The 26,689-nt window shown below is 39.4% G+C and overlaps 1 protein-coding gene across 2 annotated transcripts; it reads left to right on the top strand.

Moving 5' to 3' along the window:
* HELLS (helicase, lymphoid specific) lies at positions 1-23,218 on the top strand. Of its 2 annotated transcripts, none has more exons than XM_082285897.1 (22): positions 1-47; positions 129-250; positions 3,776-3,898; positions 5,207-5,266; positions 5,755-5,791; positions 5,905-5,969; positions 6,454-6,495; positions 7,268-7,492; positions 8,954-9,136; positions 9,392-9,535; positions 10,103-10,299; positions 10,983-11,079; positions 12,008-12,169; positions 12,684-12,826; positions 13,978-14,116; positions 15,532-15,615; positions 15,702-15,821; positions 16,163-16,279; positions 17,207-17,366; positions 20,110-20,206; positions 20,417-20,493; positions 23,119-23,218. In XM_082285897.1, exons 1-22 carry the CDS (start codon positions 5-7, stop codon positions 23,166-23,168), a joined length of 2,487 nt encoding a protein of 828 aa, XP_082142023.1. In that variant the 5' UTR covers positions 1-4; the 3' UTR covers positions 23,169-23,218. The 2 variants fall into 2 exon arrangements, with proteins under 2 accessions (XP_082142023.1, XP_082142022.1); XM_082285896.1 differs by lacking the exon at positions 23,119-23,218 and adding an exon at positions 22,146-22,666.
* The last annotated feature ends 3,471 nt before the right edge of the window (positions 23,219-26,689 follow it).

The following is a 26,689-nucleotide window of genomic DNA, read 5'->3' as shown; positions in this document are numbered from 1 at the left end:
GGCAATGCCCGCCCGCAACTCGGGCAGCGGCAGCGGCGGCGGTGGCGGTGAGGGCCGGGCACGGGGCACGGCCGGGGGTGGCCGCGATTAACCGTGAGTAACCGTGAGTAACCGTGGGCTCGTTGCAGAACCGCTGGGAGCCGAGATGGGGGAGCAGGCAGAGGCGGCGGTGATCACGCCGGCCATGCTGCAGGAAGAGGAGCAGCTGGAGGCGGCGGGGCTGGAGCAGGAGCGGCAGATGCTGGAGAAGGTGAGGGGCGGCTCGGGGGTGGCCGGCCCCGCTCGGCGGCAGGGGTCCCCGCGGGCGGCGGGGTTTGTCTGGGGGCCGTGCAGCTCCTTGGGTTTCAAAACAAACAAACGTGAGGAGTTGCTGAAGGCCGTGCAGCGGTGCATAAGCGCCTTTTGATCATCCACCGGGGGCTTTGATTTTTCTTTTTGTTTTTCAAGGCTAGCGGTGAACTCTTGCACTTAGCAAGAAGCCTGCTGCGTTTGATACGCATTGAAATTTGCAGTGAGAATATTACTTCTTTGCTTTTGTCGTTCTGAGCCTAAAAATGTAAGGTATAACGCCTCTAAAGTGAGCTGATTTCAAAGTTCACATTTTTCTGAATTTCTGTCTGAAACGTTAAAGACAAAACTTTTCTGGTTTTGTTTCTCTAAGTATACCTAACACTTTCCCTCTTTGGTTAAAAAAGCCTCACCACACAAACGCCTGAGTTCTGCAGATCCTTTCCAGAGTTAACCTTCTTTCAGTAGCAGGTATAGTTTATGTAGAACTGATGAAGTAGTGTAGCTGAAAAAGCCCAGCTAAAAAGGAGCAGGTTTATGTCACTCAGTATCTTGGTCTGCACTCCTGCTCTTCCCTGCACACAGTCGTGCAGGAGCTGCCTGTGACCTGGCTTTGCTGCCAGGAGAAGCGTACATGTGATCAAGCTGGGAGTCGATGTTTGGTTTGCATACCTCGGCTTGCCTATGTTACAGGAAATAAAGACTGCTTCAGGGAAATGGTACCTCCCCACCGCAAGTGGGGTAATCATTACTACGCTTCATTTCCTTTTTGCTGAGAATGTTTTCAAACGTTAATGTTAAGCATTGGTTGATAGTAACCAGTATGTTTTGGAGTGAGAACATGAAAGCATGATGCTGCTAGAACTGTGCTGATCCCTTATATGGTATTCTGATAGCATAATAATTTGCATTGTGTTTCAGACATAAGGAAATACCAGCTTGAAAGAACTGTTCTCTTAAATGCTCTTTGGGGAATTGTATTCTAAGGAATCATAGAATGGTTTAGGTTGGAGGGGATCTTAGAGATGTAGTTCAGGGAACTAGTGTTATTACTGAATATAATTGAGAAATCAGGAGAGTGAGGTTTTTTTTCCCCCCTGTCTTAAAAATTGAAGCACTCTTCTAATGGCATGAAAAATGCCAGTCTCTAACACCTGGAGCTAACTGTGATGACCCTTTTTCCTTTCTCTGAGACAAGTTGGGATTTATAACTGTGTTTTAAGGATGCATTATTTTGTAATACTGTAGTTAGAAAATACTAATTCTCCCAGAAGTCTCATAATATTCTTTGTTGCAAACAGTAAGTGATGATGTAGCCTGTCTGAACTTCAGGTATTCCTTGATCAGACTAGGAACTAAAAATTTGGAGGTAATACTTTTGGAAGGTAAGGAGGAAATCCTTGTAGAGCAAATTTTCTCATTGCACAGGAACTATTGAGAAAGAGACTTAGAATTTTAATTTCTTTCACAACAACCACTTCTGTAACAATGCTGTGATGTGGTGGTTTTTTGTATTCTTCGTTTCTCGAGAATCCATGGAACTACCTCTAGTAAGGGCATCGCTCCATTGTCCTGTGTGCTTTATTACCTTTTCCCTATGCAGTCTGGGGCCTGTCAGACCAAGGGGATTTACTCCTGTAGTGAGCACAGGCTTACTGGGGGCAGCTTCGGTGTTTCTTATGCTTGTCACTTCGGCAAACCCCCTGCCAGGTGATTTGTACAGCAAAGGAGTTGCCAGTTCTTTTCCAGGGTTAATGGAGAAATACCACTGTGCAAATATGTGTGAATGTAGAGTGGTGACAAAGAGTAGCAAACTTTTGACCTTTTCAGTCAAAAAGGGGAAAAAACCACTTTCATGAGGGTTGAAGGCTTGAGTCAAAAGACAGAGGAGGTATCATTAGCGTTCAGTGCTGTTCATCTTTGAGTTTCCTGTTTTCCACTTGAAATTTTTGCAGTTGGTCAAGACAACAGTCCTTCAGTTTGACCAATTAAGAGTGCTGTGTTCACTCCAAAAAAAAGTGAACAATAGCAATTTGCTGAAAAAGTAGGTTCGTGTTAATTACATTCTCTCTTGGCATTGCCGTCAAGAGTTGATCTTTCTGAGCTCAGGTACTTGTCATCTGAAGGTAAAAACCTGGATTGAGGAGAGCAGAAGCAAATCATGAGAATGCAATCTTCTCCTCTAGAGAAATTGTGAAGATAGATCTTCATCTTCCTCTCATAAAAGAACAAAGTGTGATCGCTACCTGATTGGAATTACTTGGAGAAAATCAAGGTTTGATTTTTGGGGGGACAGACATTCTTCACCTTTTCAGTGTCTCACAGTTTGTCCCATGATTCAGGAAATATCCCATTTCCCTGCCTATTAGTGTATTTAGTTTCAGAAGAGTGCCTTGTCTTTCTGTGTCTTAGCTGCCCTTCCCCTGTGTTTCTTCTGAAAACAATGACATAGATAAGCATCTTGTAAAGCTCTGCATCTTGTCTCTCTAGGGTTTCTCTTGCAGATGCTAATTTAAAGCTTTTCACTCTACAACTACTGTAGACAGGTGGGGGGGTCTGTCTCTTCTTCCAGGTAAAGAGCAACAAGACAAGAGGAAACTTAATTCACGGGAAAATATTCTTCACTGAAATGATCAAGCACTGATATAGGCTGCCTGGGGAGGTGTGGAAGCAGCACTCAACAAGTGCATAGATGTCACATTTCCGAGGCATCCTTGGTTTAGTGGTAACTTGGCAGTGCTGGTTAATGGTTGGACTCGATGATCTTGGGTCTTTTCCAAACTAAATGATTCTGTGACTTGTTTTACAGGCAGTGTTAGATGAATGCAGAATTACTGCTTTTTTACTTTTTTGGGGTATCTTGATCTGAGTTTTAAAGAGTAATTTGCAAACTTCTGAATGCACAGTCCTGACTAATTCAGCAGCAGTTACTGTTAAAAGCATGGGTGGATTTTGTAAGCAAAGTGAGCAGAAGTTACTGTTTTCATATTGCGAATTGACTTGAACTCTGTGAACTGTGCATGATAGTTTCCTAGCTGTCTGTATATCTCATTCTTCATGAGAAACTAACTTGGTGTAAATGTCCATGAAGGAATATAATAATGCTAGGGAAGCTGTGCTGAAATTCGTCAGGGTTTTTTTCCTCACAAATTTTGCAGACTACAAATAAACTGAGATTTCATTTTGCTCTAAATCTATGAATTAGAGTTGAGGCATCCTTGAGCCCTTGAATGCCGTGTGCTGCTATACTGGGGGTGTGTATGGTGCATAAGCAAGTGAATGCAACCCTCAGTTACTTTGATCTTGCAGCTACTCACACAGCTACATGTGAGTCCATACGCTCACAAATCATAGATGTAGGATGGCTGGAAGGAAAAGGGTCTGTGTATGAGACGCTTCTGAGTTAATGTGTTTAACACAAGGAGCAGTTCTTTAGTATAACCACAGCTGTATCTGTAAATGCTTGACATCTCTTTTTGTCGGCCAGGCTCGCACTTCTTGGGACAGGGAATCAAGTGAAATGCGCTATAAGAGGCTTCAACATTTGCTTGAAAAAAGCAACATCTATTCCAAATTCTTGCTAACCAAAATGGAACAGCAGCAGCTAGAGGTAGGTGTATTCTTTTCTGCAGTGGGGATTCTTAAGGTGCTGTCTGTTTGGGTTTTTCTCCATCCAGTTGTTCAAAGTAAAAGTGTTTTTAAGATTGCATTAGTAACATTAAAATCTGCTGGACCTACTGCGCATGAGTGAAGTGATGCTTTACATAGTATTCAGAATTTGTTCTATAAATTAAAAGATTAATTAGACATGGAAGAACATGAACTATAATTTAAAGTCACAGTGTAAAGGTGGCACTGATGCCTTTACAATTCTTTTGGCCTGAGTGCAAGGAAAACAAAGTATTTCAAATAAGAGCTGAAGTTTAAGGGAGCTAGAAAACGTGGAAGGAGGATAGAAGGTGCAAAGAACTGACAAGTAGGAAGTTGAGTAACCTATTTGTGTTATTAACTGAAAGCTGAGGATGAGATGTACCTTGAAGATGCTAACTTAGGCCTCCCTCAAACAAATCAATAAATTACAGTGATCTGAGGCCATGTTGTTCCCAAACAAGAGCTTCCATAAAACAGTGTTATATGTTCTCTTTTTTTTTAATCCATCGGCTGCTGAGTTAATGCTTGGCTTTATCTTGACTTCCTTAACTGTACCTTTAAGGGTAAGCTTGTAAGAGTTTATGCTTGAGAGAGGGAAGAGCAGGAAAAGATTAAGGACAACAACATTCCCCAAAAAGGGTCACTGATGGACTGCAGGAACCTCCTTTCCAAAATACTTCTCTAGTTGAACCATCAGCTTGAATTCATGGTTATTGTATTGCTAGAATGCGTATTTCACTATTAAATCTTGTTCCATCTGATAAATACCAAGGTCTCTTATGTCTTCCTTCAGGATCCCTCTGCTTCCAGCAAGTAAAAATAGTAGATAGAATGAAAATCTTGAGTTCTTCAATACATGAAAGCACTTCTTTGTTAAAGGCATTCTAGGCTATATACATTGCTGTCTGTTCTGCAGTGAATATGTAGTATGTAGAAGTTGGATAAGTGGAAAACTTACTGCAGTAGATGTAATCTTCAGGAGTTTGCAGTTGGGAATATTTTCGTTCACATCTTTCTAAATTACTGTATTTAAGTATTTGAAGTATTTACTGACACGCAATTCAGAGCAGTTGTACTTTCTTGTCCAAATTTTGCTTTATTGTTTTAAACTACATCAGAACAGACTTAGCGGGGTTGCAAAAAAAAAGTCTGTAGAGTACGTGGAACTCAGTATTAGCAACATAATCTATCACTTCTGTAGTGGATAGTATTCTTGTGGGTGTTATGGAAAGATAAGAACTGCATGTGTGGTTTTTATTTTGTTTAGGAACAGAGAAGGAAGGAGAAGTTAGAAAAAAAGAGAGAGATGATGTTAAAATCTGCCAAGGTAAGTTTAAGTAGCTACTTTATGCAGCTTTCTGGATAAAAGTCTGAGAAATTACAATGTTAGTTTTGATCAAGGTAAGTAAAATAAGTAAGTTTGATTATCCAGTATTTGACTTGCAGGATCTATCTCATGTACTATATTTATTTTAACTGCAGTAGGACTGTTTGAAAGTGCTTAAAAATTACATACCATGGCAGTAATCTTTAGGGGATGTTTTTGACTAATTATTATTAGAGAAAATGGTTTCAATTTGTCTTGAGGAATTTTTTCATTTAGCAATGATTGCTTATTCAGCCAATATAGTGAATAAATAACAAGAAAAAATAAGCAGGATTTTTTTTCCTGTGTTTTTGAAAACTATTTAATAATAGAAGTGTTTCAAGAGGCTTTCAAAGGTAATGGTTGGAGTCTGATTACATCTTTTTATCTGTGTCATGATAGTTAGAGATGCATAAGATGATGAACCTCTTCTTATGTTCATTTTCTAGGGTCAAAATCCAGTTGATGGCAAAGAGGAGAAAGCAGGTAATGTACTAGGCTTTGCCTTTTTTCAGTACTGGTTTCAGTACTTTTTTCAAGTACTTCAGTACTTGATTTCCTTAATGTTTGATACATTGTATAAACTCAATATCTTACAGGTGCAAAAAAGAAGAGAGGGAGAGAAGATGGGACATACAACATATCAGAAATTATGTCCAAAGAGGTAGGCCTTAACTATAAATGGGTTGTCTGGATTTTTGTAACACAACTTTTAATGGGTGAGCCAATTTCTGTGACATCTATATTTTAAAACACTCCATTCTTATACCCTGGTATCAGAGATTATCAGCCATCAGTAGTCTGTCTGTGAGATAGGACTTTCTTCCAGCAAAGATCTATGTAACAAGCAGTTTTGTCACAGCTGTAGAGGCTGGATACTCTTTTTGTTTTTTTAAGTCTTTAGGGAGGCAAGCTGTGAAGAGTCTACATTGCCAGTTGAATTTTCAGCTACCCTTTGTAATTGAAATATAATATGTGGTTTGTGATCTTGTTTTAGAGTCACTTGTATGATTAAGGATGTTGTATGGAAAGCTTCTTAAAGTATGTCTAGATTGAAAGATAAATGAAGCGATTACATGAAATACGAATTACAGTAGTCTTTAAGGTTGAAAAGCACATAAGCATGTTTTTTTCCCATTTGTTTCCAGGAAATATTATCAGTGGCAAAAAAAAGTAAAGTGGAAAATCAGGTATGTTGACACAAATTATTGCAGTTTTAAGAGCGCTAAGCCCAGCGGGAGGGAGGGCTTTTTATACTTTGTAGTGTATCTCTAAACTTTATCTGTAAATAAACATCTTTGCTAGTTATTGAAGTTCTGAATTAAAGGTTAGAAAGGTGGCGTAAGTGAATGCACTTAAATACTTATTTCAGAAATCCAAGGTGAAAACTTTTAGTTTATTTTTTTAAAAACTGAATTTGAAGGTATTTATACTTTATAGAATGCTAGTAGTTTCAGAAATAAAGGAAATAGGTATTTATTAAAAAACATCTGTGTTGGTGTTTAAGACCTTAAGACAGTAATTTTTAAGCATTCAAGTGTGGAGATGACAGGTGAGGTCTCTTTTTTGCTTCTACTGTAGTTCAAGAGCTACATGGACAGTGTGAATTGCTTCCCGTCCTTGGTACAGCTTACAGAAGGGAAAGCCCTTCAGCTTACAGAAGAGAAATAGCTGCATTCAATGCCAGCTTCTGTGAGGAAGGTTTTAAGTCTGCTTACTTTTATGGGTAGAAATTTATAAGCCAGATAGCTTCAATAGCTGTTGCTGCCCTTGAATTCTGAAGGAGAAAAGAATCTATAAAGTCTACGCTTGAGTTGACAGTTAACTCAAAAGAAGTCTTAGTGTCAGAGACTGAGTTACTTCACTGCACATTAAGGCTGGTGTAAATTGGGAGGAAGTATGTCTTAGCAGGCTTTGATGTGCATTCCGCTTGTCGCATGTTCCTTGACCTTCCTTCTATAGGATGAAAGCTCTGCTGACAACCTGCATCCAGAAGACCTGCAGAAAAATGGAGACTCAAATAGCGTCATTAAGGACAGATTGTGTCAAGCTGTACGACACAGTGCCAAGCAATTTCTTGATCCAGTGCGAAAATTTAATGGACAACCAGTGCCTTTTCAGCAGCCAAAGATTTTTACTGGTGGTGTAATGAGGTGGTACCAAGTGGAAGGCATGGAGTGGCTAAGGGTATGGATGCAATGGAATTTGATCAGAATTGCTGGTGAAACAGGCATGGAGAGGACGAGATACTAGAAGCCTGTGATTGTAGTTGGTACGGAGAAGGTGAAGCAGAGAGAGAGTTCTTTATGATCTCTCATGGTACAAGAATCTGGTGTTACAAAAAAACTGTCAAACAGCAGATAAAATACTTCAGTATGGGAAGGATATTGGTGTTTCTAAGCCTTTAGACATTCTGGCTTGTGTTCTCCATCTTCCCTTTTTCCATCTATTTTCTTGTTCAACCTCTCCTTACAAAGAGTTTTTGAAAGCAGAAGGACTGCACATCCTACTGAGGGACAGACAGTCTGATTTTTCTCTCTCAAGGGCTTCAATACCTAGCCCATAGGTATTCAAAGATCTGTTACCTTTGCAGGCTTGATACAGATGAGTTCATTCTCTGTATCTTGGAGTCTTAACTAGTAATATTAACACAATGTGTTAAAAATGTTATGTCTTTAGCCTCTGAAATAAAAAACTATAGGAACTTGCCATCAAAACTACCCACATATATTTTTAACTTCTACCTGTTTCAGCATGCAAGCTGAATTACAAAATTACAAAAATTATAAGAGTCAAAACTAATTTTAATTTTGCTACTTATCTCATAATTCTTAGATTTTTTTCTTTCTGTTTTTCCTCCCTACAAGCATACATAGTCTGTTTCAACATGCTTAGACTCATCCCTCAAGTGAGTGCCCTTAAACTTGCTCACTCACTTCTGTTCCTGGGAAGTGCCTAGTGAAGACACACCTTCTCGGGAGGGAAAACCAGCTTTCTTAGTTGGGTCCTCAGTTATAATAACCTTTTTATGTATCTTTATGAATAGTGGAGAGTGGCCAAAGAGCACTTCTCTGTCTTCCTTTCTGCTCTTTTGTGAGAGGTTGCTCTGTCATTTGTCAGAGTAGGCAGTGTCTGCACAAAGAGCTTTGGCTGGAGCAGGTGGCTGTGTTGGCCAGGAAGTGCACCTTTTTCTTGTGGTGAGGTAGCTACAGAAGCTCCATGCCTACAGCAGCTCCTTGAATAGATAAAACTGAAAAGTCAGCACAGTCATTTGGTCTTTTAGAGAGTGGAGCTAAGTGAATTTTTTGGTGCTGGGACAAGTAAAACCTTGGATAATGTGAGCTGTACTTGCAGGTAAAGTGCCTTCTGATACAACACTAAGTTACGTACTTTCCTTTGATACTGGTCTGGTTTTTGTGCCCTAGTCAGGTGCTTAGTTGGCTAGGAATGGATACATCTACATGAGAATATCTAGCATTTACAAGATGCTTGTATTTACTTTTATAATGGGGAGAATCATCTTCATCTGTAGTATAAAATGGGCCTAGAAGAGAGTTTCCATGGGTGTTACATTCCTAAATGTCTTTGTGTTTTCAAATCTGTGTTGATTATTTTGCATTTACTTTTTTTTTTCTTTTGCATATGCAGATGCTTTGGGAAAATGGTATTAATGGCATTTTAGCTGATGAAATGGGGCTAGGAAAGACAATCCAGTGTATTGCAACAATAGCACTGATGGTGGAGCGAGGAGTCCCTGGTCCATTCTTAGTATGTGGTCCCTTGTCTACTCTTCCAAATTGGATGTCTGAATTCAAGAGATTTACTCCGGAGGTAAAAGAAATGAAGGCTTTTCTTCCTTAGGTTTAAAAGCACTAATGGTTTAATTTCTATTCTAATTCTTTGCCTTGAAACTTTCTCTATATAGAACATCATTTTAATTGTAGTTGTTTATGTGGTTACTATGAACTGTACCGTGACTTGCTATGTATTTACAGCCTTCTTGTAAGAGATCTCAATATTTCTACTGTCTTCCCATTAGGTTAAAATGGGCATCGTTGTCCTGACTTGTAACCTCTTTTTTTACAGATTCCACTAATGCTCTATCATGGAGCTCAGCAGGAACGTCGTAAACTGGTTCATAAAATTCACAGAAGACAAGGATCACTCCAAATCCATCCTGTGGTCATTACTTCCTTTGAAATAGCAATGCGAGACAGAAATGCCCTGCAGGTATCTGATTCTCTTAGCCCTAGGACTGTGTGGTGCCTCAGCTCTGATAGCAGTGCTTTTGAACACAGTAAAAAAACCCACGTGCTGCCTATACAGTTTCATACTGCAGCACGTATATTGGCATTCACTCTGTTTCCTTGGTAGTAGTAGCTCTGCAATTCAATGCTTAAGTTCTTCAAACAGAACCTTATTCTAAAAGCAGATGGTTACAGCATACCTGCTCTTTTTGTTGCCTTTCTGTAGATGGTGGTTAAGGATGCTTGGAGTAAAAACTATACTTGGTGTGTAAATACTGTGGTTAACATCACAGTGGTTGTTTCAGCAAGATGAGCTTCTTGTAGAAATTTTATTTTAACCACCTAAGCTTTCTAAAAGGCAGTCACCATGAAGCAGATGTATGACATTAACTGTTTGGGCTCAGCTCTATTAGTCTGGCAAAGTGAAAAACACTAAATAGAACCTTTGTAACAGGCAATATCACAGTCTTATTAGTGCTTCTTACTTAATGTGACATCTGTTTTGATGGAATAAAGCGAAAATTTACTGAAATAACCTTTATTTTTGTAGAGCTGCTACTGGAAATACCTGATAGTAGATGAAGGTCACAGGATTAAAAATATGAACTGCCGCCTTATCAGAGAATTGAAACGATTTAATGCAGACAATAAACTCCTGTTGACTGGTACTCCTCTGCAAAACAACTTGGCAGAGCTTTGGTCATTGCTTAACTTCCTTTTACCAGATGTGTTTGATGATTTGAAAAGGTAGGTTGCAGTCTGATGGGGGAAACTATTTCTGTTTGTTCTGTTTGACTGTTATGACTCTTTAATAATTAAACTTATCAGCATGTGAAGAGCCGTTTTATGGCATGGTTGTAATTCAGTATGATTTTTTGGTGGTAAGGGCTTTGAAATGTGTCTTGCCTCACACTAAGTTGTTTTGGAAAGGAAGGAATTAATTGTCATCTCCCTGGATAGTGGAAGCTCAGCTCTGAGCTAAGACATGAACATTTGCGGTGAGAGATGTTTGTCATACCACAAATGCTGGGTGCTGCTTTGAAATTGTCAAAGGTGCTGGATAAAGCTGTGTGAGGCTGGCAGACACAGGACCCACAGATCCTTTTCTGCAGCAGTAGGGAGTCAGGTGGAAGAGCATTGCCAAAACAGTCTTTAGACTAATTTTTTGAAAATGTTATAACCTAGATGGAATATAATAGACAATAATGAATGTTCCAACTAGTACAAGTATTTTTACAAACCACTTAAAACCTCAAGCATCTGAATTGACAGGTATATTTCAGAAATTCCTCCTGTGCATCTTCCATTCATGATGAATGTGAGTGCTTTATTTTTTTTGAAATCACAGGATAAGAGAAGAATAGATACTAAAATAATGAAGAATAATAGCTATGAAGTAAGCTATGTTTTTCCTTGCTTTGTTTTTATAGCTTTGAATCCTGGTTTGATATTACCAGCATTACAGAAACTGCTGAAGATATTATTGCTAAAGAAAGGGAGCAAAACATCTTGCATATGCTGCATCAGGTTTTCATTTATCCTTCATTTTGTATTTTTCATGGTTTAGTTGTAACATGGACCATTAGTGTTGTGAAATGTGTCAAAATCTTGTTTGTGATGCCGAATTCTGGTCTGAGGTTTTTATTGTGGCACTTCTGGACTTCCTTAGCCTTGTGGGGTGTTTTTTTTCAATCTTTACAGCACTTACAAATGGTAAAGGGAAAATGTATCTCTTCGATAGTGACTCATTTTTATTCTTGGAACTGAATTGAGTTTAGTTAATTGCAGTTACAGACTTCTGCTCACCAAGAGATTTTATTGGTGTATTTATTTTGCTCAAAGATAACTTCGAGAGAACTTGTGGAACTTTTAGGTGCTGAACAAAATACCTTTTGATAAACTAGTTATATAATATGCCTGTCTTCAAATTTTTACTTAGAGCTCTTTTTTTTAAGAGTGTGTGGAAGTAAATGCTTACAGACCTATCATTTTTTCATTATAAGCTGCTGGTGAGGGATCTAAACTGTATCTTCTATGTATAATTGTTGATGACAATTTACTTACTTTGGTTAAAGGTTTTGGGTATTTTCAGAAAAACTTGATTTAAGAAATATAACAAAATGAGCAGTTTTGTAATAAGATTACTTTCAGTTACTGGAATTTGTAAGAAGGGTCTGTAATGTAGTTACTACTGCACCCCTCCCAAGCATTTGAAAAATTTAAAAATGTCAGTGGACGTGTTGTTTCAACACGTTAGTACTAGCATGTGCGTGAAACTTTTGGAGTTGGCATCCATATTAAAAAACTAAATATATGTGCAAATTAACTCTCTTGCTTTAAATTGGCAAAATAGCATTACAGCAGGCATGTGTCTGTGTTGCTGTCCTGTTTTCTTTTTTTTAAACTAGCTGTGTTGACAGCTTTGAGTAATTGTGACATCTGCTCACCATTTCAGATTCTGACACCTTTCTTACTGAGAAGGCTGAAATCGGATGTTGCTCTTGAGGTTCCTCCTAAACGAGAAGTTGTGGTGTATGCACCACTGGCAAAGAAGCAGGAAACTTTCTATACTGCCATTGTCAATCGCACCATTAGGAAACTGCTTGGAAATAATGAGGTATCTACTGATAAGGATGTTAGAAATGTGCTTGCTATTAATAGCTTGTGTGCAAAACCACATTGGTATTGCTTCATTACCGTTGTAACTAAACCTGTTTTTTTGCTTAAATTTGTAGTCTGATCTATTTGTTATCTACTATAACAGTGCCAGTTACTGTGATAGGCCTGTGGCACAGAACTAAAACAATATAAGTATAAATACGTTCTTGATTACTTGTAGCTTTGGGGGGAAAGAACACTGTTTTCCTAGAGTTGACAGTTTCAGCTTAGAATCAGTAAGGTATTAATGTAGCTTTGTAAATCAAACAGAAACTTTCATAATCTACAATTGCAGACCATTTCAATTTGGCTGCGTATTCTACATAGCCAAAATTTAAGCTGCTGAATCTAGATAAGTGTTGCATGATGCACATCACTGAGGCCTCTTTTCAGTTTTGAGAATTCTTGGATCAGCACAGGCCTTTGATTCTGAAGCTGGCTGCTGTTGATGGCAATGTTCTCGTTTCCCACAGGAAGAAGTAGTTGAGTTGAGCTCTACAGGCCGACCAAAACGCCGTAGTCGGAAAGTGGTTGATTATTGTGAAGAACATAATGGTTCACCTGATGACTTGGAAAAATTAATCAGCAAAATGCAAGAGGAAGTAGAAAAAGAGAGGTGCCTGCCTTGAAAGATTTTTTTTTTTCTTGTTGCACTGTTTATCCCCCTCTTAGTTTGCTTCCAGAGCTTTGCTTCCTGAAATTGATCAGGAAGAATGGCATTTAGTTATTCACTATCCATGTAGCTTTATGGTTTGTTTCTTTGATTTTACCTGGTATTCACTGAGCCGTAATAGCAGTGATTAGGTTGTACCATCACTCACTGGCTCATTAGAGTTATAGTTAACTTCAGGACACTGTTGTGGTTTAACCTCAGGCAGCAGGCAAGCACCACACAGCTGCTTGCTCACAACTCCACCAGCAGGACTAGGGAGAGAATCAGAAGGGTAAAAGCTGGAAAACTTGCGGTTTGACATAAAAACAGTTTAATAGGGAAGGCAGAAGCTGCACATGCAAGCAAAGCAAAACAAGGAATTAATTCACTGCTTCCCATGGGCAGGCAGGTGTTCAGCCATCCGCAGGAGAGCAGGGCCCCATCATGCATAACAGTTGCTTGGAAGACAAACACTGTCACTCCAAATGTCCTCCACTTCTTCCTTCTGTTGATGGCTCTAAATTGGTTGAAAGTTCCTTGTGTGTAAGGAGTATCTTCAGGCTGAAATGTGTTTATTTTGTTAGATTTTTATTGTATTTCAGTGTAGCCTGCAAGAACAAATCCATGTTTGTGTTAGTTTTATGGTATGCATGGATCCCTTATGTTGGACACAGTACTTACATGTGGAAGAACTAAATAGCTGTATTCATTGTGATTCCTGTGATGTGGCGAAATTGGGATAGGCAGAGAGCTGATTCTGGAACATCTTGGGTATTGCTCCACAGGAAATCTGACCATGTGGTCTGGAGAGGTCTAGCTGCTGTCCCCTTTTCTGATGGGTGACTTGTACAAGTTAAATTCTACTTCTAATTATTACTGACTGCCCTTTATATTTTAAATCAGTAACGGCAAACGGTTGTGCCTTCGTTGCCAAGTGTGGCACTCTTAAGAAATTTTGTCTGGTAATAGCTTTACAAACTATAAGGGATTTTGAGGAGATGTCACAGCATGTGACTCCACTGCCTGCTTTTTTTTGTAGGGTTTTTTTCTCTTAAATATTTGTAGCATAATACGGGGACACTTTCAGTACTAATAAGGTGTTGTGTCTTTTCAAGGCCAGTGGTAGAAGTGAGCATTCCTATGGATTCTGAGGTGAACCTTAAACTGCAGAATATTATGATGTTATTGAGGAAGTGTTGTAATCACCCCTATCTTATTGAATATCCTTTGGATCCTGCTACACAACAATTCAAGGTACATATTTTAAAAGCATTAGAGAAAATTTATTCCAGCCAGTAAAAAGCAATAGACTGTGAGCTGATGGCAGTAAAGAATGACCTTTTCAATGTATTTGGCATATGCCTCCTGTTGAATTCCAGCAGTATACTGAATCATTATTTGAAACTTCCTGCAGCAGCAGTTGCAGGGACCTGCTCAGCTGCAGTGCCCATTCAGTCTTTGCATGGTGATGCTGTGATGGTCATCATTGTGACAATGCCCTTCCGCTGGTGGGGAGTTACTCAAACAGTCGCCGGCTTCCATTGACTCCAGGTGCTTTAGGGGCTGCCTCAGGGTCTCCTCACAAGGGTTATTTTTTGGACCAAATGCTAACCTTGGTGAACTGTTCATGAGATAAATTGTGCACATTGCAGGAGGTGCAGTGGTAACATTCAAGTGTGAGTTGTTGAAGAACCAAGTACAACAGAGCCGTCTGCTCAGAGAATACAGCATCCTTCCTCAAAAGGGAAAAAATCCAAATTATATCACAAAGACCAGCTGGTAGTTCAATCTACACAAAGCAGATGGAAATATAGGAAAGTATGAACTAATTTGAATTGAAAGAATCTTGAAGATCTGGAAGTTGCTTGTACATTCTAAGTGTAGATGTAGGTTTGTAGGTATGTGTAGTCATGTTTCCTATTTTGTGAGTGATAACAGAGCCTGCTGTACTCCGGAGTAAGCTTTTGAAGTGTATCAGTGTAAAGTTAGTGCATAAAAAGCAGATTCCCCAATCAGGGAGGTGAGGAGAATTAGTTAGTGTGTAGAAAATGGAGACTGTTTGACAACTGACACCACCTGCAGGAGTTAGTACTTGCTCAGGAAAATGTATTCATAATTACCAAGGTGGCTGCTGTATGTTTCAGACCGTAGAAGTTTCTATATCCCTGCCCTCAGCCCATGGCAAGAATTAGATCTAACAAGCTCTCTTGAAGAGGGGTTTAAGGCAGCAGTGTGGAAACTTGCTGTGAACTTTTGCCATTTGGCTGATGTGTAGTAACTTGTTCAGCGGTGCCTCTTTGTGTCCAGTAGGTGGAAGCCTTGTGTCTCAATCACAAGGTGGGAAAGAAACAGCAGCACTATTCCATGAGGAAAAGTTAACAACATGAGGATTTCTCCTTCCAGAAATGGAGTGAAAACTAATTAGTTTTTAAAAATAATTATTTGGGCATATGAAATGGTGGGGTTCGATTTAGTTTCATTATGATTTAAGTGATTCAGTGTTGTGTGCTAAAATTAACATTACTTCCAATATTACAGCTTTTAGTTAAGAAAATGGTGCACACTTGTTTCAGTGAGATCTCAAGACGGCTTTTGTTGATGCTTCTGAGTTGGGGAAACCACTGGTCTCTTTCCCTCCTAATATATGATCCCCTCTTCCCTGTTCCAAGGTTGATGAAGATTTAGTAAAGAATTCAGGCAAGTTTCTACTCTTGGACCGAATGCTTCCAGAACTTAAAAAGAGAGGACATAAGGTAAAGCTGAAGGTTTTGGAGGGGTGAGATACAGTCATCTCCTTATGAACAAAAAATGTTATTAAGGAGTCTTTCTGGTTTTGTAGGTCTTGTTGTTCTCACAAATGACTATGATGCTTGACATTTTGATGGATTACTGTTACCTGAGAGACTTCAAATTTAGTCGATTGGATGGCTCTATGTCCTACTCAGAGAGAGAAGAAAATGTAAGTAGATGGACATGCCCTATGAGCATGTTTGCAAATTCTGCTTCTGCTGTGACACTGGGATATGATTTTGCACAGCATTTTGCCTTTAATAGGCAAAACACCTCTATGTTGAAAACTGTCTTCTGCCTTAGTAACTGCGGCTCAGAAATACTGAAGCAGCAAAGTGTGCTGCTAACCGTTGCCTTGAGGTTTGCCTAAAATGCAGTGCTTCTTAAAACCTCTGACAGCCCGTGTTGTATTTTCTGTGTTTATCTTTTTAAACAGGGCTCTCAAAATAAAACATTAGCTATGTTATGTTTGGTCCATCTACTTTTTCTAATAGATGAATTCTCTTCCAGATGCGTCAATTCAATACTGACCCTGAAGTCTTCCTATTCTTAGTGAGTACGAGAGCTGGAGGCTTGGGCATTAACTTAACTGCAGCAGACACAGTTATCATCTATGACAGTGACTGGGTATGTTGACAGATTGTTAACCTAGTGATACATGTCAAAAATGCTTTCCTCTTGCTGCTTTTCATAACCATTTATGAACCCATTATTGTATAGATCATTTCTATAACTTTAATGAAGTGTTAAATGAAAGTAATGGTAGTGTGTGCATTCATTTTGTATGTGAAATAATACAGCCTCATTTGAAAAGTCCTGAGTTACTGAATACAACATTAGAGTTGGTTTCTGAGTTTGGCCCTGAGCTACCAAAAGCAGGAGGTTTTTTTCTGTTGTCGATACATTTCCTTCTTTTTATTACTTAAATATGAGTGTTGCTGGACCTTTTACGGGTTCCCTGTTTACAGCAGCTGCCATGTTAGTACCAGCTCCTTGAATTTCCTCTGTGACTTGCCACATGTGTTTTAGCTAGCTAGGATTCTGCTGCTCCTGTAAGTCTGGAGGCTAGGAAAAAGAGAGGTATGGAAAGAAATGACTGAGGGACCTCTGCATCTTCACTTTATTTTAGTAGACAATGCTGCTGTTTTCAGCTTCAGAAGAGCTAAAGCAGCTTCAGAAATGGCTGAAAACTTTTAAAACACTTTCTTATCCTCAAACAAAGAAACCCAACACAAAATTCAACACAAAGAAACCTACAACTAAAATTCTCACCTAAATCTGTCATATTAACCATGTCTATCTGTAGAAAACTGCAGCACATGGTGCAGAAGCAGTCCGGGCCGGTTGGGTTTCTCTCCCTGTGCAGCTATAGCAGCAGAGCTTGTTGTGGATAGGCTTAAGAGTCAAGAGTGATAGAGTTCTATTATACCATGTCTCTTCTGCTTCTGCACTGACTTTGAGCTCCCCATTAAAAATGCTGCATGTGGTATGTCCTTTAAAAAAAGGATAATGGCATAACTAAATTGTTACTAATTCATTTCTTTATCTGCTCAGAACCCCCAGTCAGACTTGCAGGCCCAAGACAGGTGTCACAGAATTGGTCAGACAAAGCCAGTAGTTGTTTATCGTCTTGTGACAGCCAATACTATTGACCAGAAGATTGTGGAGAGAGCTGCTGCCAAGAGGAAGCTGGAGAAGCTGATTATCCACAAAAGTTAGTATCTTTCTCTTAGGACTTCGTGTCAACATGTGTCACCTCTTTAAATCTCAAGCTGTAACAAATTCCAGTATCCTGTTTGCCTCTGTCCAGTATGTTATAACCACAGAAGACAAGTCCTGTTTGAACAATTAGCCAGTCCTGAAGAGAACAATAGTCCTTGGGTTTATGTGCAGAACAATGGTGATTCTTGTGGTGTTCTTGATTATATAGCTGGTCATGCTCAGAAATTTTTACAATGTAATTGCTTTGAAGTGTCCCTTTTGGGGATGAATTTTTCTTGTACAGATCCTATAGGAATCCTGCTTTGCTTCTGTAGCTTATTCTGTTTGTGACATTTGGACTGTAGCTCCTTATATATAGCAATTTCCAAACATTAAGCTCACTTGGAGAATTGCAATTTTTATAACGTGGTTTCTGAATGATAACTAGTTTTATATTAAGCTTCAAAGGAGGTTAAAAACTACTCATCATTCTTGTATCCTCATATTGTGGGGAAAAAAAGCCTTTTCATGAGGGGATAAAGGGGCAAAAAGGCCCCCCCCCATAACTGTCTGCTGCACAGTGCACTGCTTGTCAAGCCTAAACTGATGTTTGCCTCTGGTTCTGGATGATGTTAACTAATCTTTGATAATTACTTTATCCTAGTGATGCCATGAAGATTTTTGCCTTTTCTTTTATACTCGTGTTGTACCTTTTTACAACTTCTGTATTCTTAGTGCTTTTTGCCTACATTCTTGGACTTGTTTGTTCAGCTAGGAGATGAAACATTTTAGAAGCTTCGTAGGTAGGGGTTAGTGTGCCTCAGACCCCAAGGTCCTCTCCAGAACACATTTTGTTAACTAAGATAGAACCATCCAGGGGAAGGCTCCTTGAGGGGGGTGGGGCTCATTCAAGCCTCTCACTGGGGAATTTTGGATAGATATGCTAATTAGTAAGACCTGTAATGTTATGTCAGATCTTTTGGGGGTGCATTATGGTATGCATTTCAGTGCATTCGACCTGGACGTGTGCACCTAAGGATCCTTAAAATAAATACCAAGGTAAAATCCCTTTTTCCCCTTTAACCGTGTTTGACTCTTGATTTTTAAGACCAGGAAAAGGCATCACTAGCATTAGCCTTTTTCTTTGTCATCTCTTTGCCACTGTTGTCTTGGTGGGACTGCCAGGACTGCCTCTTTGTAGGCATGTTATTGACCAATATACTTGTTTGGTTTGGCTTGTTTTTTTTTAATGATTTGATTATGGTCCAAACTGAAGTTAAAACCCAAGCAGCAAGATGAGCACGCAGTGGTCTCTAAGAGATGAATGCCATGTGCTAAGGTAGCACTGGTGCCTGGGACTGCTTGTACTGAAGGAAGCTAAGTGTCAATGCCTTCAGTTTTGCAATGAGTTCAATATTTATCTTGGCATCTATTGGTGTATCACATGTAAATCTTGCAGCTTAGGTAGGGGTGTCCCTTCAGGAACTTTTGGATTCATTGTGTAAGTGTAAAGCTGATGTTATGGATCCTGTTATCTTGAATATCTAAAGAGTGCTGGAACTTTGGAGAAGTAAATGAGGAAGCAATATCACAAAACTAACCGTGTAGGTTGTATATATACAGTACAAAGGCTGGAGCTTAAGAACTGGAATTGTTTACAAAATAGTGATTTTTTTTTTTTTTTTTTTTAAATTGGCTTTCCATCTTGTGCTTCTGTTACATTGAAGAAATTTGCTTAGGAAACTGTATTTTTCTTTGTGTCACTATTATGGCAACTTGAGACCTGCACAGCACTAATTTAATACCATATGATTTGTGAAACTCTGAAAGCTAAAAGGGAGAGACAGCATCACTAATAATGCATGAAAAGACCTGCAGCCTAGCCTGTGTGTCACTGCTGTAGATGTTAATGGGGGAAAGAGTCCTATAGCTCAGACCACTCTGGAACTTGAATCTGATTTGCACTTCACACATAAACTCAGAGTTCTTGAAGGGAGATGGGAAAAGATGTAGGGAGGATTTCTGATACCAAGATACAGGAAAGAAGAGCAGTGTGATGAAAGGAATCAGTGAAGACACATTAATAAAATGGGTACATGTGTTGATAAAAACTGCGGAAACTTGGCACAGAATGGCAAGTCTTTGCCAGTCTCCTTGAAACGTGCAAGACTGAACTTGACTTCATCCATGCTCAGCTTTGGTTAGGTAATAATCTTGTATAATGTTTTTTATACTTGGACTGACATCCAGATTTGCTGTAAATAGGTGCTAGCATAGTCTCAAAAAAGCAGCCTGTGTCAGGGGTATTATTTTGTCATGTCTGTATTTCATTAAACTGAGGCTGCTCTCTCTGCAAACCACATATCTTTCACATATTTCCTGTCTTGTTGTTAATAGTACTTACTTTGTTTTAACCAGCTTACAATACAAAGGGAACAAACTTCAGCATCCACCATCTAACTTTATTTACAATGTTTTTACAGTAAGTAGAACTAATGGCTTTTCTGCTCTTTGTGCGTGTGTGCATGTTGAATTGGTGTTTCAATCAGTTCTTCTGCATACTACATACATATCTACATACATACACATTATAGAAAGGCCTGCATGCAAAGCCTCATGTACCTCTGAGTTTGTCACTATTAGTGTAAGGTGTGTTTATCTGAGGCTAAAACAGTGAAACATAGCATTAGTTTTGGTATTCAAGAGTAACTTGTTCCACTCTCTGTGTGCTTTCTTAAAATTTATTCTTTCTACAGATCAGTTTAAAGGTGGAAAATCTGGTCTAGCACAGTCAAAAAGCTGCCTGGACCCTCAGGAATTAATAGAATTGCTGAAATCCAGAGACTATGAGAGGTATGCAGATTTCACATTTTCTTGGACCATGAGTTTATAACTTGTAACTTGCAAGCAGCTCTCAAGAGCTCTCTTGTCTTATGAAGTGGTATGTGGATCTGCACAGAGAAAGAATGTCCTAGGGATTCTGCTACATGGGAAAACTTCTGTGCAATTATGCAATACTGACATGCTTTTATCTGTATTGAGAGATTATTTCTTCTTTAACAGGGAGGTTAAAGGATCTAAAGAAAAAGTAATCAGTGATAAAGATCTAGAGTTACTTTTGGATAGAAGTGATCTTATTGGTAAGTCTGAGTTTTTATGTTTTCTTTATTCTGTTCAACAGTAAATTCATATTTTGTAGAGTGTCTTTGTATGTAGAAAGCTGCCATAGCTTCACTTCCCTACAGCTGTGTTGTTCATCTGACAAAGGACCCTTTATTCCCCTTGCTGACATTTTCAATGTGGTTTGCTGGAGAAGAAATAACAGAACTTAGACAGAAGTATTCCAGAGAACCACATTCAGGCATGGCATGCCCTGAGCATACTGTGAACCACAAGCATAGATTAGGAGGTGTTATGCAAAGCAGCTTTCAAGGAGAGTTGCTGTAATTGATCAAAATAGAAATTATCCTCAGGAAAGATTTATTCCAAACACATTTTGATATTGTTACAATTCAAAATACATTTGTCTAACATTATCTAACATTTTTTGGGGAAAGAAGTCAAGTCTAACATTTGGGGGAAATAAATCAAGCTTTTCAGAGTTGCCATGGCTTGTCAGTGGATCAACTATTTAGCAAAAAAACCCCAACCAAACCACAACTCTTTTGAGGTTGTCTGCAAATTCTAGTGCTTGATCAGGCCAAGATACTATTAAAAAAAAAAACCCTTAACTTTCCTGAGAGGAAAAATTCTTGTCCAGTTCATAGATTTAGAATGCTTTTGTGTGATTAGTAGATTTAGTCTGCCGTGTTTCCCTCAGCATCTTTAGCAGAACAAGACTCCAAGCATAGATACAGGAAAAAAACCCCAGTCATTACAGAATTTAGAAGTAAAAATTTTAGCCTTAAATAAGTGTGCTGTGTGTAGTTTGTGTAAAATGAATTTGCCTTAGGAAACTTTTGCTACATTTTAGATAATTTAGGAAAAAAATTTTAAGGCATTGTTCTGTAAAACTGCTTATTTCAGTTGACTGACTGATTATATAGAGAATTATTCTTGATGCATGGGTAATATAGTAACTATATCTTTACATGCTCAGACTGTTGGAACAATCTGATTCCTCTTTTCAAGTTGAAGAAGGTGCTGTTTATCTTGTGTTCTTAGTGTGCATCATATTTATGTGGTTGCTTTTTTTCTTCTTTGCTATGATAAGCAAAATTGATGCAATAAAGTTGTCAAAAAATGTTAATACAAAGATATTAGTCCAGCATCATGTACTGAATATTTGCTATAGCTAACTGCAGTTAATGCTTTGGAAAGCGAAATGCCAGCTCCCACCCTGGTAAGCCATAATTATTACATTTATATAAAGATAATACTTTTTCATTAGCTTAATATTCACTGGAAGGGCAACAAAGTGATTGCAAGTGCCAGGAAAACAAGTTGCAGGTCTTTGAATATTTGGAAAGAATATTACTTATCAGAGCTGTAACTTTATGTTTCTCCTGGTAACTTGACTAAAAAGGTTTTCTGTGTATTTTTCTCAGGGAAATGAGACTAGTTCAGGCAGCTTTTAGAACCGTTTTTCTCCCTTCACATTTAGCCAGAGATGTTGACATTTTTTTCTAAAAGAATACAACTGAAAAATATTTTCAAACACAAACTTCTAGTAGCCAACTGTTGATGAAGGAGCAAAATGGTATTATCAACTTGTTCTCCAAATGTCAGCTTGTTTTCCACATCTGTTTTCTACTACATGTTATTGTTGACGTTTGATTTGTTTTAATCTTAGATCAAATGAAGACCTCTGAAAAAATGAAAAAGGAAAAAATGGGTGTGTTCAAAGTCCTAGAAGAGTCATCAGAATCCAATGCAGAATGTGTGTTTTAATATGCAAATGTGGCCTCTAAGTAGTCTTACAGATCTTCCAGAGATGTCACTTAATGCTTACTGGTCCTTAATGCTGACTTTCCGTAAGGCCTTGTTCAAATCCCTTGTGTTCTTCCAGTGAATTTTAACATGTTCTAGAGTATAGTGCAGGTGATAGTTTCAGCTTTAGTAGGCTTTCATAGAGAACTAAGAAAATGAGTATGTTTCACATTTGCAGCTAGTTCTTGTGCTCAGTGGTATAAACTGGCAAACTTGTTAAAAAAATCTTCCTGTGGAAGTCCTAAACCACCGTTTTTTGGTTGTTTTTTTTTAAATATGGTGTCAATTATAGTTTTATTTGGGAGGGGGAGAATGTGCGCCTTTGTTAAAGCCATTTGTGTAGCTTCTGTTTCCAACTTCTGCAAAGTATTTTGGTTAAATAAATATCTGGTTTGTTTTTAAAACTCTGTGGATTTTGGCTTCTTAAGTAAGCGAAGCCAATCTGTGTCCATTAATTCACACTTTCCTACTTATTTAGCACATTAGCCAGTGTCATACATTTAAAGAAAAACAAACTAACCCCACACAACAACAGAAAAACACCCACACACAAACCAAACCAAAAAAAAAAACCAGAAACCAAAAAGCAGTGAGCCTAAAATAGCCTTAATCTTTCTGGTGCAGACATGACTTCTGTACTGACTGTTGGTCACCCTGTGCAGCTGAGTTGCCCATTTGAAGCAGGTGGGGGGAGCTTCAAAGCTGTTGAAGAGTCTGAAGCAGAAGTCTTGGGAATGACTGAGGGGGCTGAGGGTGTTTAGCCTGGAGAAGGGAGACCTTATCACTCTACCACTACATGAAAGGAGGTTGTAACTATGTGTTGGTCTCCTCCTAAGTAACAACAGGACAAGAGGAAACGGCCTCAAGTTGCACTAGGCAAGGTTGAGATTGCATATTAGGAAATTTCTTCACCAGAGAAGTCAAGCACTGGAACGGGCTCCCCAGGGAAGTGATGGAGTCGCCATCCCTGCAGGTATTTAAAAGATGTGGATATGGCACTTGGAAGCATGATTTAGTGGTGGATCCAGGAGTGCCATGCTAATGGTTGGACTCAGTCTCAAAAGTCCCAATGCTTTTACGATTTAAAGTTGAAAACTCTTGCTGACAGCTAACTCCTATAGGTTAAATATACAGGTAATATTCTTCACCTCTTTTTTGTCCTTCCATTCCCAGAAAGTACTCCGTGGCTTTCACGCACCCACAGAGACATTCTGCACTTTCCAGAACCCTTAGCTGCCTTCATTGCCCTTCTCTGGACACACTCCAGCACCTCAGTGTCCTTGTAGCAAGGGGCCCAGAACTGAACACAGCACTGGATGAATCAGGCAGCTTTTAAACCTTCAGCTTTGGTTTGTGGAAATGCCATTTAGGTGTCATTTAAAAGCTGAGTCATGGAATTGCAGCTGGAGCTGTCACTAGCAGTCGTGCTAGTTAACGTGGCATAGATGACATGGAAAAAAGCCCTCTGCCTACTCAGACTTCAGAAGCCCGTTTTCATTCACTTTATGATCATTATTACGCTGTTGGCCTGATGTAGAGAAAGCTATCTTACAGTAGCAAGAGATATTTATACTTCCCTCTAAGGGAACAGATAAATCTGTTAATGAGTAGGCTGGCTTTGACCTTTGCCTGGTGAAAGACCCATTTTGTTGGTAATTGCTGAAGACAAAAGTTTCTAATTTTTCTGTTCAGTTACTTATTAGCCTGAGTAACACAAAGTCCAGCGTGTGCTGTCTCCACGTTACATTCACGCACTGTGCTAGTTTCCTTCATGCATCCTTTAATTTTAGTGAAGATCTACTACACGATTTAAGAATACATTATTGTGCTGGTTTTGGCTGTGGTAGAATTGTTCACAGTGGCTGGTATGGGGCTGAGCACAGGGTTGATAACACAGAGACATTTTTGTTACTGCTGAGCAGGGCTTACACAGAGCCAAGGCTTTTTTGCTTCTCATGCTGCCATGCTGGTGAGGAGTCTGGGAGTGCATGGGAGGTTGGGAGGAGACACAGCCGGGACAGATGACCTGAACTGGCCAAAGGGATATTCCAGACCAGATAACATCATAGTCAGCATGTGAAACAGGGGAAAGAAGGAGGAAGGGGAGATGTTTGGAGTGATGGTGTTTGTCTTCCCAAGTAACCATTATGCATGATGGGGCCCTGTTCTCCTGGGGATGGCTGAACACCTGCCTGCCCATGGGAAGCAGTGAATTAATTCCTTGTTTTGCTTTGCTTGTGTGTGTGGCTTTTGCTTTCCCTATTCAACTGTCCTTATCTCAACCTAATCTTGTTAAAGATTTAATAAGTGACAGCTGCTCCCACACAGGCTACGTGACTTTTGAAGACTGATCTACCCTGCTTAACCTGCCTTTTACAGGGTGATATGGTGCAAAATAAGAGTTTCTACCCCAGAGCCAGCACAAGTAGGATTTAATAATTGCTGCTTTCCTAAAAATGCATGAACTAGCATTAATGCTAATGGTAGCATCGGGGAAATGATCACTGTTTATGTGTGTGGGGCTTGATGTTATTTAGAGACTTGGCAGAGCTGTGGCTGCTTTTCTAGCCCACCTTCAGAAAGTGGAAGCAATGCATATTTTTTGCTTGTTGCCACGGAGGAGCCCCATCTCTTCATCCCTATTATTTTTTGGCTCCAAAAGTACTACAAATGTCACTGATTAAAACAAGCATGGTACCTTCTTAGTATGGTTTTGCATTTCTTCTTCCTGCAGGCAAGAGAATGAGTGCACTTGGCTGTATACCCAAGCTCTGAAGGAGCAGTCCAGCATTTGAGCACTTGAGTGCCTACAGGCAGAGTGAGGTGTGCTCTGAAGAGTGCTGGTGTTTCAGAACGCAGCCTTCCTTCCAGCCTGTTCCTACAGATACGTGGGGAAGAGACCACAAGGAAATGCAGGAATGACAATGTGAGGATGCTCAGGGCAGGGGGTGGCTGGTGCTGACAGTTTTAAATTGCTCTGCATGAAATAATGTTCCCTCGATTGTCCATAGAGAGAGAAAATATTTCAGTGGATACAAGACAAATTCTTGAAGCATAGATGTCACAGAAGGAGTAGGAGCTTCAGACAAGCCCTGCCTTAGCCTCAGATTTTGGCAACAGTTTAAGGAGTCACTCTTGCCTGTGAGTTCTAGTGACAGCAGATCAGATCTAGTTATAAAAATTAACTATTTATTAAACAGGCGAGATAACAGACAAAAGATCTTAATCAGAATTACTCCACAGTATAAAACTAAAGGACTGGTAGTAGATTACAGCATAACATGGTGCATGATATCAAGGTACCTATATTAAAGCTGGCACAAGAAATAGTATTGATGAGGAGTGAAATGTAATTTATACACAAGATGACAATAAATGTGCACAGAGTCATTCACTTACCCCCCGAGCAGTAACTGCGAAGCAGCATCCCTGCTCATGGGAGAACCTCCACAGATTTCCAGGGAAATGTATAGATTTCTGCTTTGTGAAAGTTTGGTGTCACTTCTATAGTCACTTCTATATATAAAGTCACTTCTATATATAAAGTGAGGTGCCTGTAAGTCAGAAATCCAGCTTATCTTTCCAGATCTCACTTTGACAGCAAGATGTTTATTGGCAGTTGGGAGATGCCAGGCCAGTGTTAACCTAACTCCATGGTGCCAACATAACTCACTACAAGACAGCTTGTCCTATTTATCTGATCTGTTAACAAACAACAGATAAGATCTTGGGGGGGTGAGATACCCTGGTACAATAGATCTGTTCTGGTGGCTTGGAAGCAGTGCTCCTGTCCCCTGCGGCATCCAGATACATCCAGCTCTTGTTCTATTGTTGGTGTTCGTGGATGTCTGAGTGCTGAGACCAAATGTCTGGACAGAAAGAAGTGGTCTTCACTTGGTAGCGTGTTGCTACTGTGTGTCTTTTTGCAGGTTTTCTTTTTCTCAAGTTTTTCCAGGTGATGACAAGATAATGTGTGGTAAACTTAATTTCACACGTTAGAATCTATTTAATGGCATTTCACCAGCACTGAAATGCACTCTGCACATGCCATCATTCGGGTACTCTTATTTACCTGCCTTAGCAGAGATGATGTTTGAACTACCAAGACTCTACCTTGACAAAAATCTGAGCCATTAGCAAGTGCAACTTAAATGTGTGAGCTGGAGCAACTGGCCACGCTGCTCAGTGCTGTTTTATTGGCACAGTGATGGTGTAGCCTGTGAGAAGACGAAAATAAGAAAGGTCTGTCTTGATGATAGTGTTGGGTTTTTTAACCCTTTTCTGTCAGCTTTATCTCTGGGGGGCCAGCTCGCTCAAGTCACTGCCACCAGCAGGGTCTTTTTAACTGTGTAAAGAGTTTTAAAAATAGTGATTCCTGTTCAGCTGTGGAGGGAGCTCTGCTACTGT

This window comes from Coloeus monedula, assembly GCF_965178545.1.
Source record: "Coloeus monedula genome assembly, chromosome: 8".
Taxonomy (NCBI): domain Eukaryota; kingdom Metazoa; phylum Chordata; class Aves; order Passeriformes; family Corvidae; genus Coloeus; species Coloeus monedula.
This window is presented reverse-complemented; position numbering and strand designations above follow the sequence as displayed.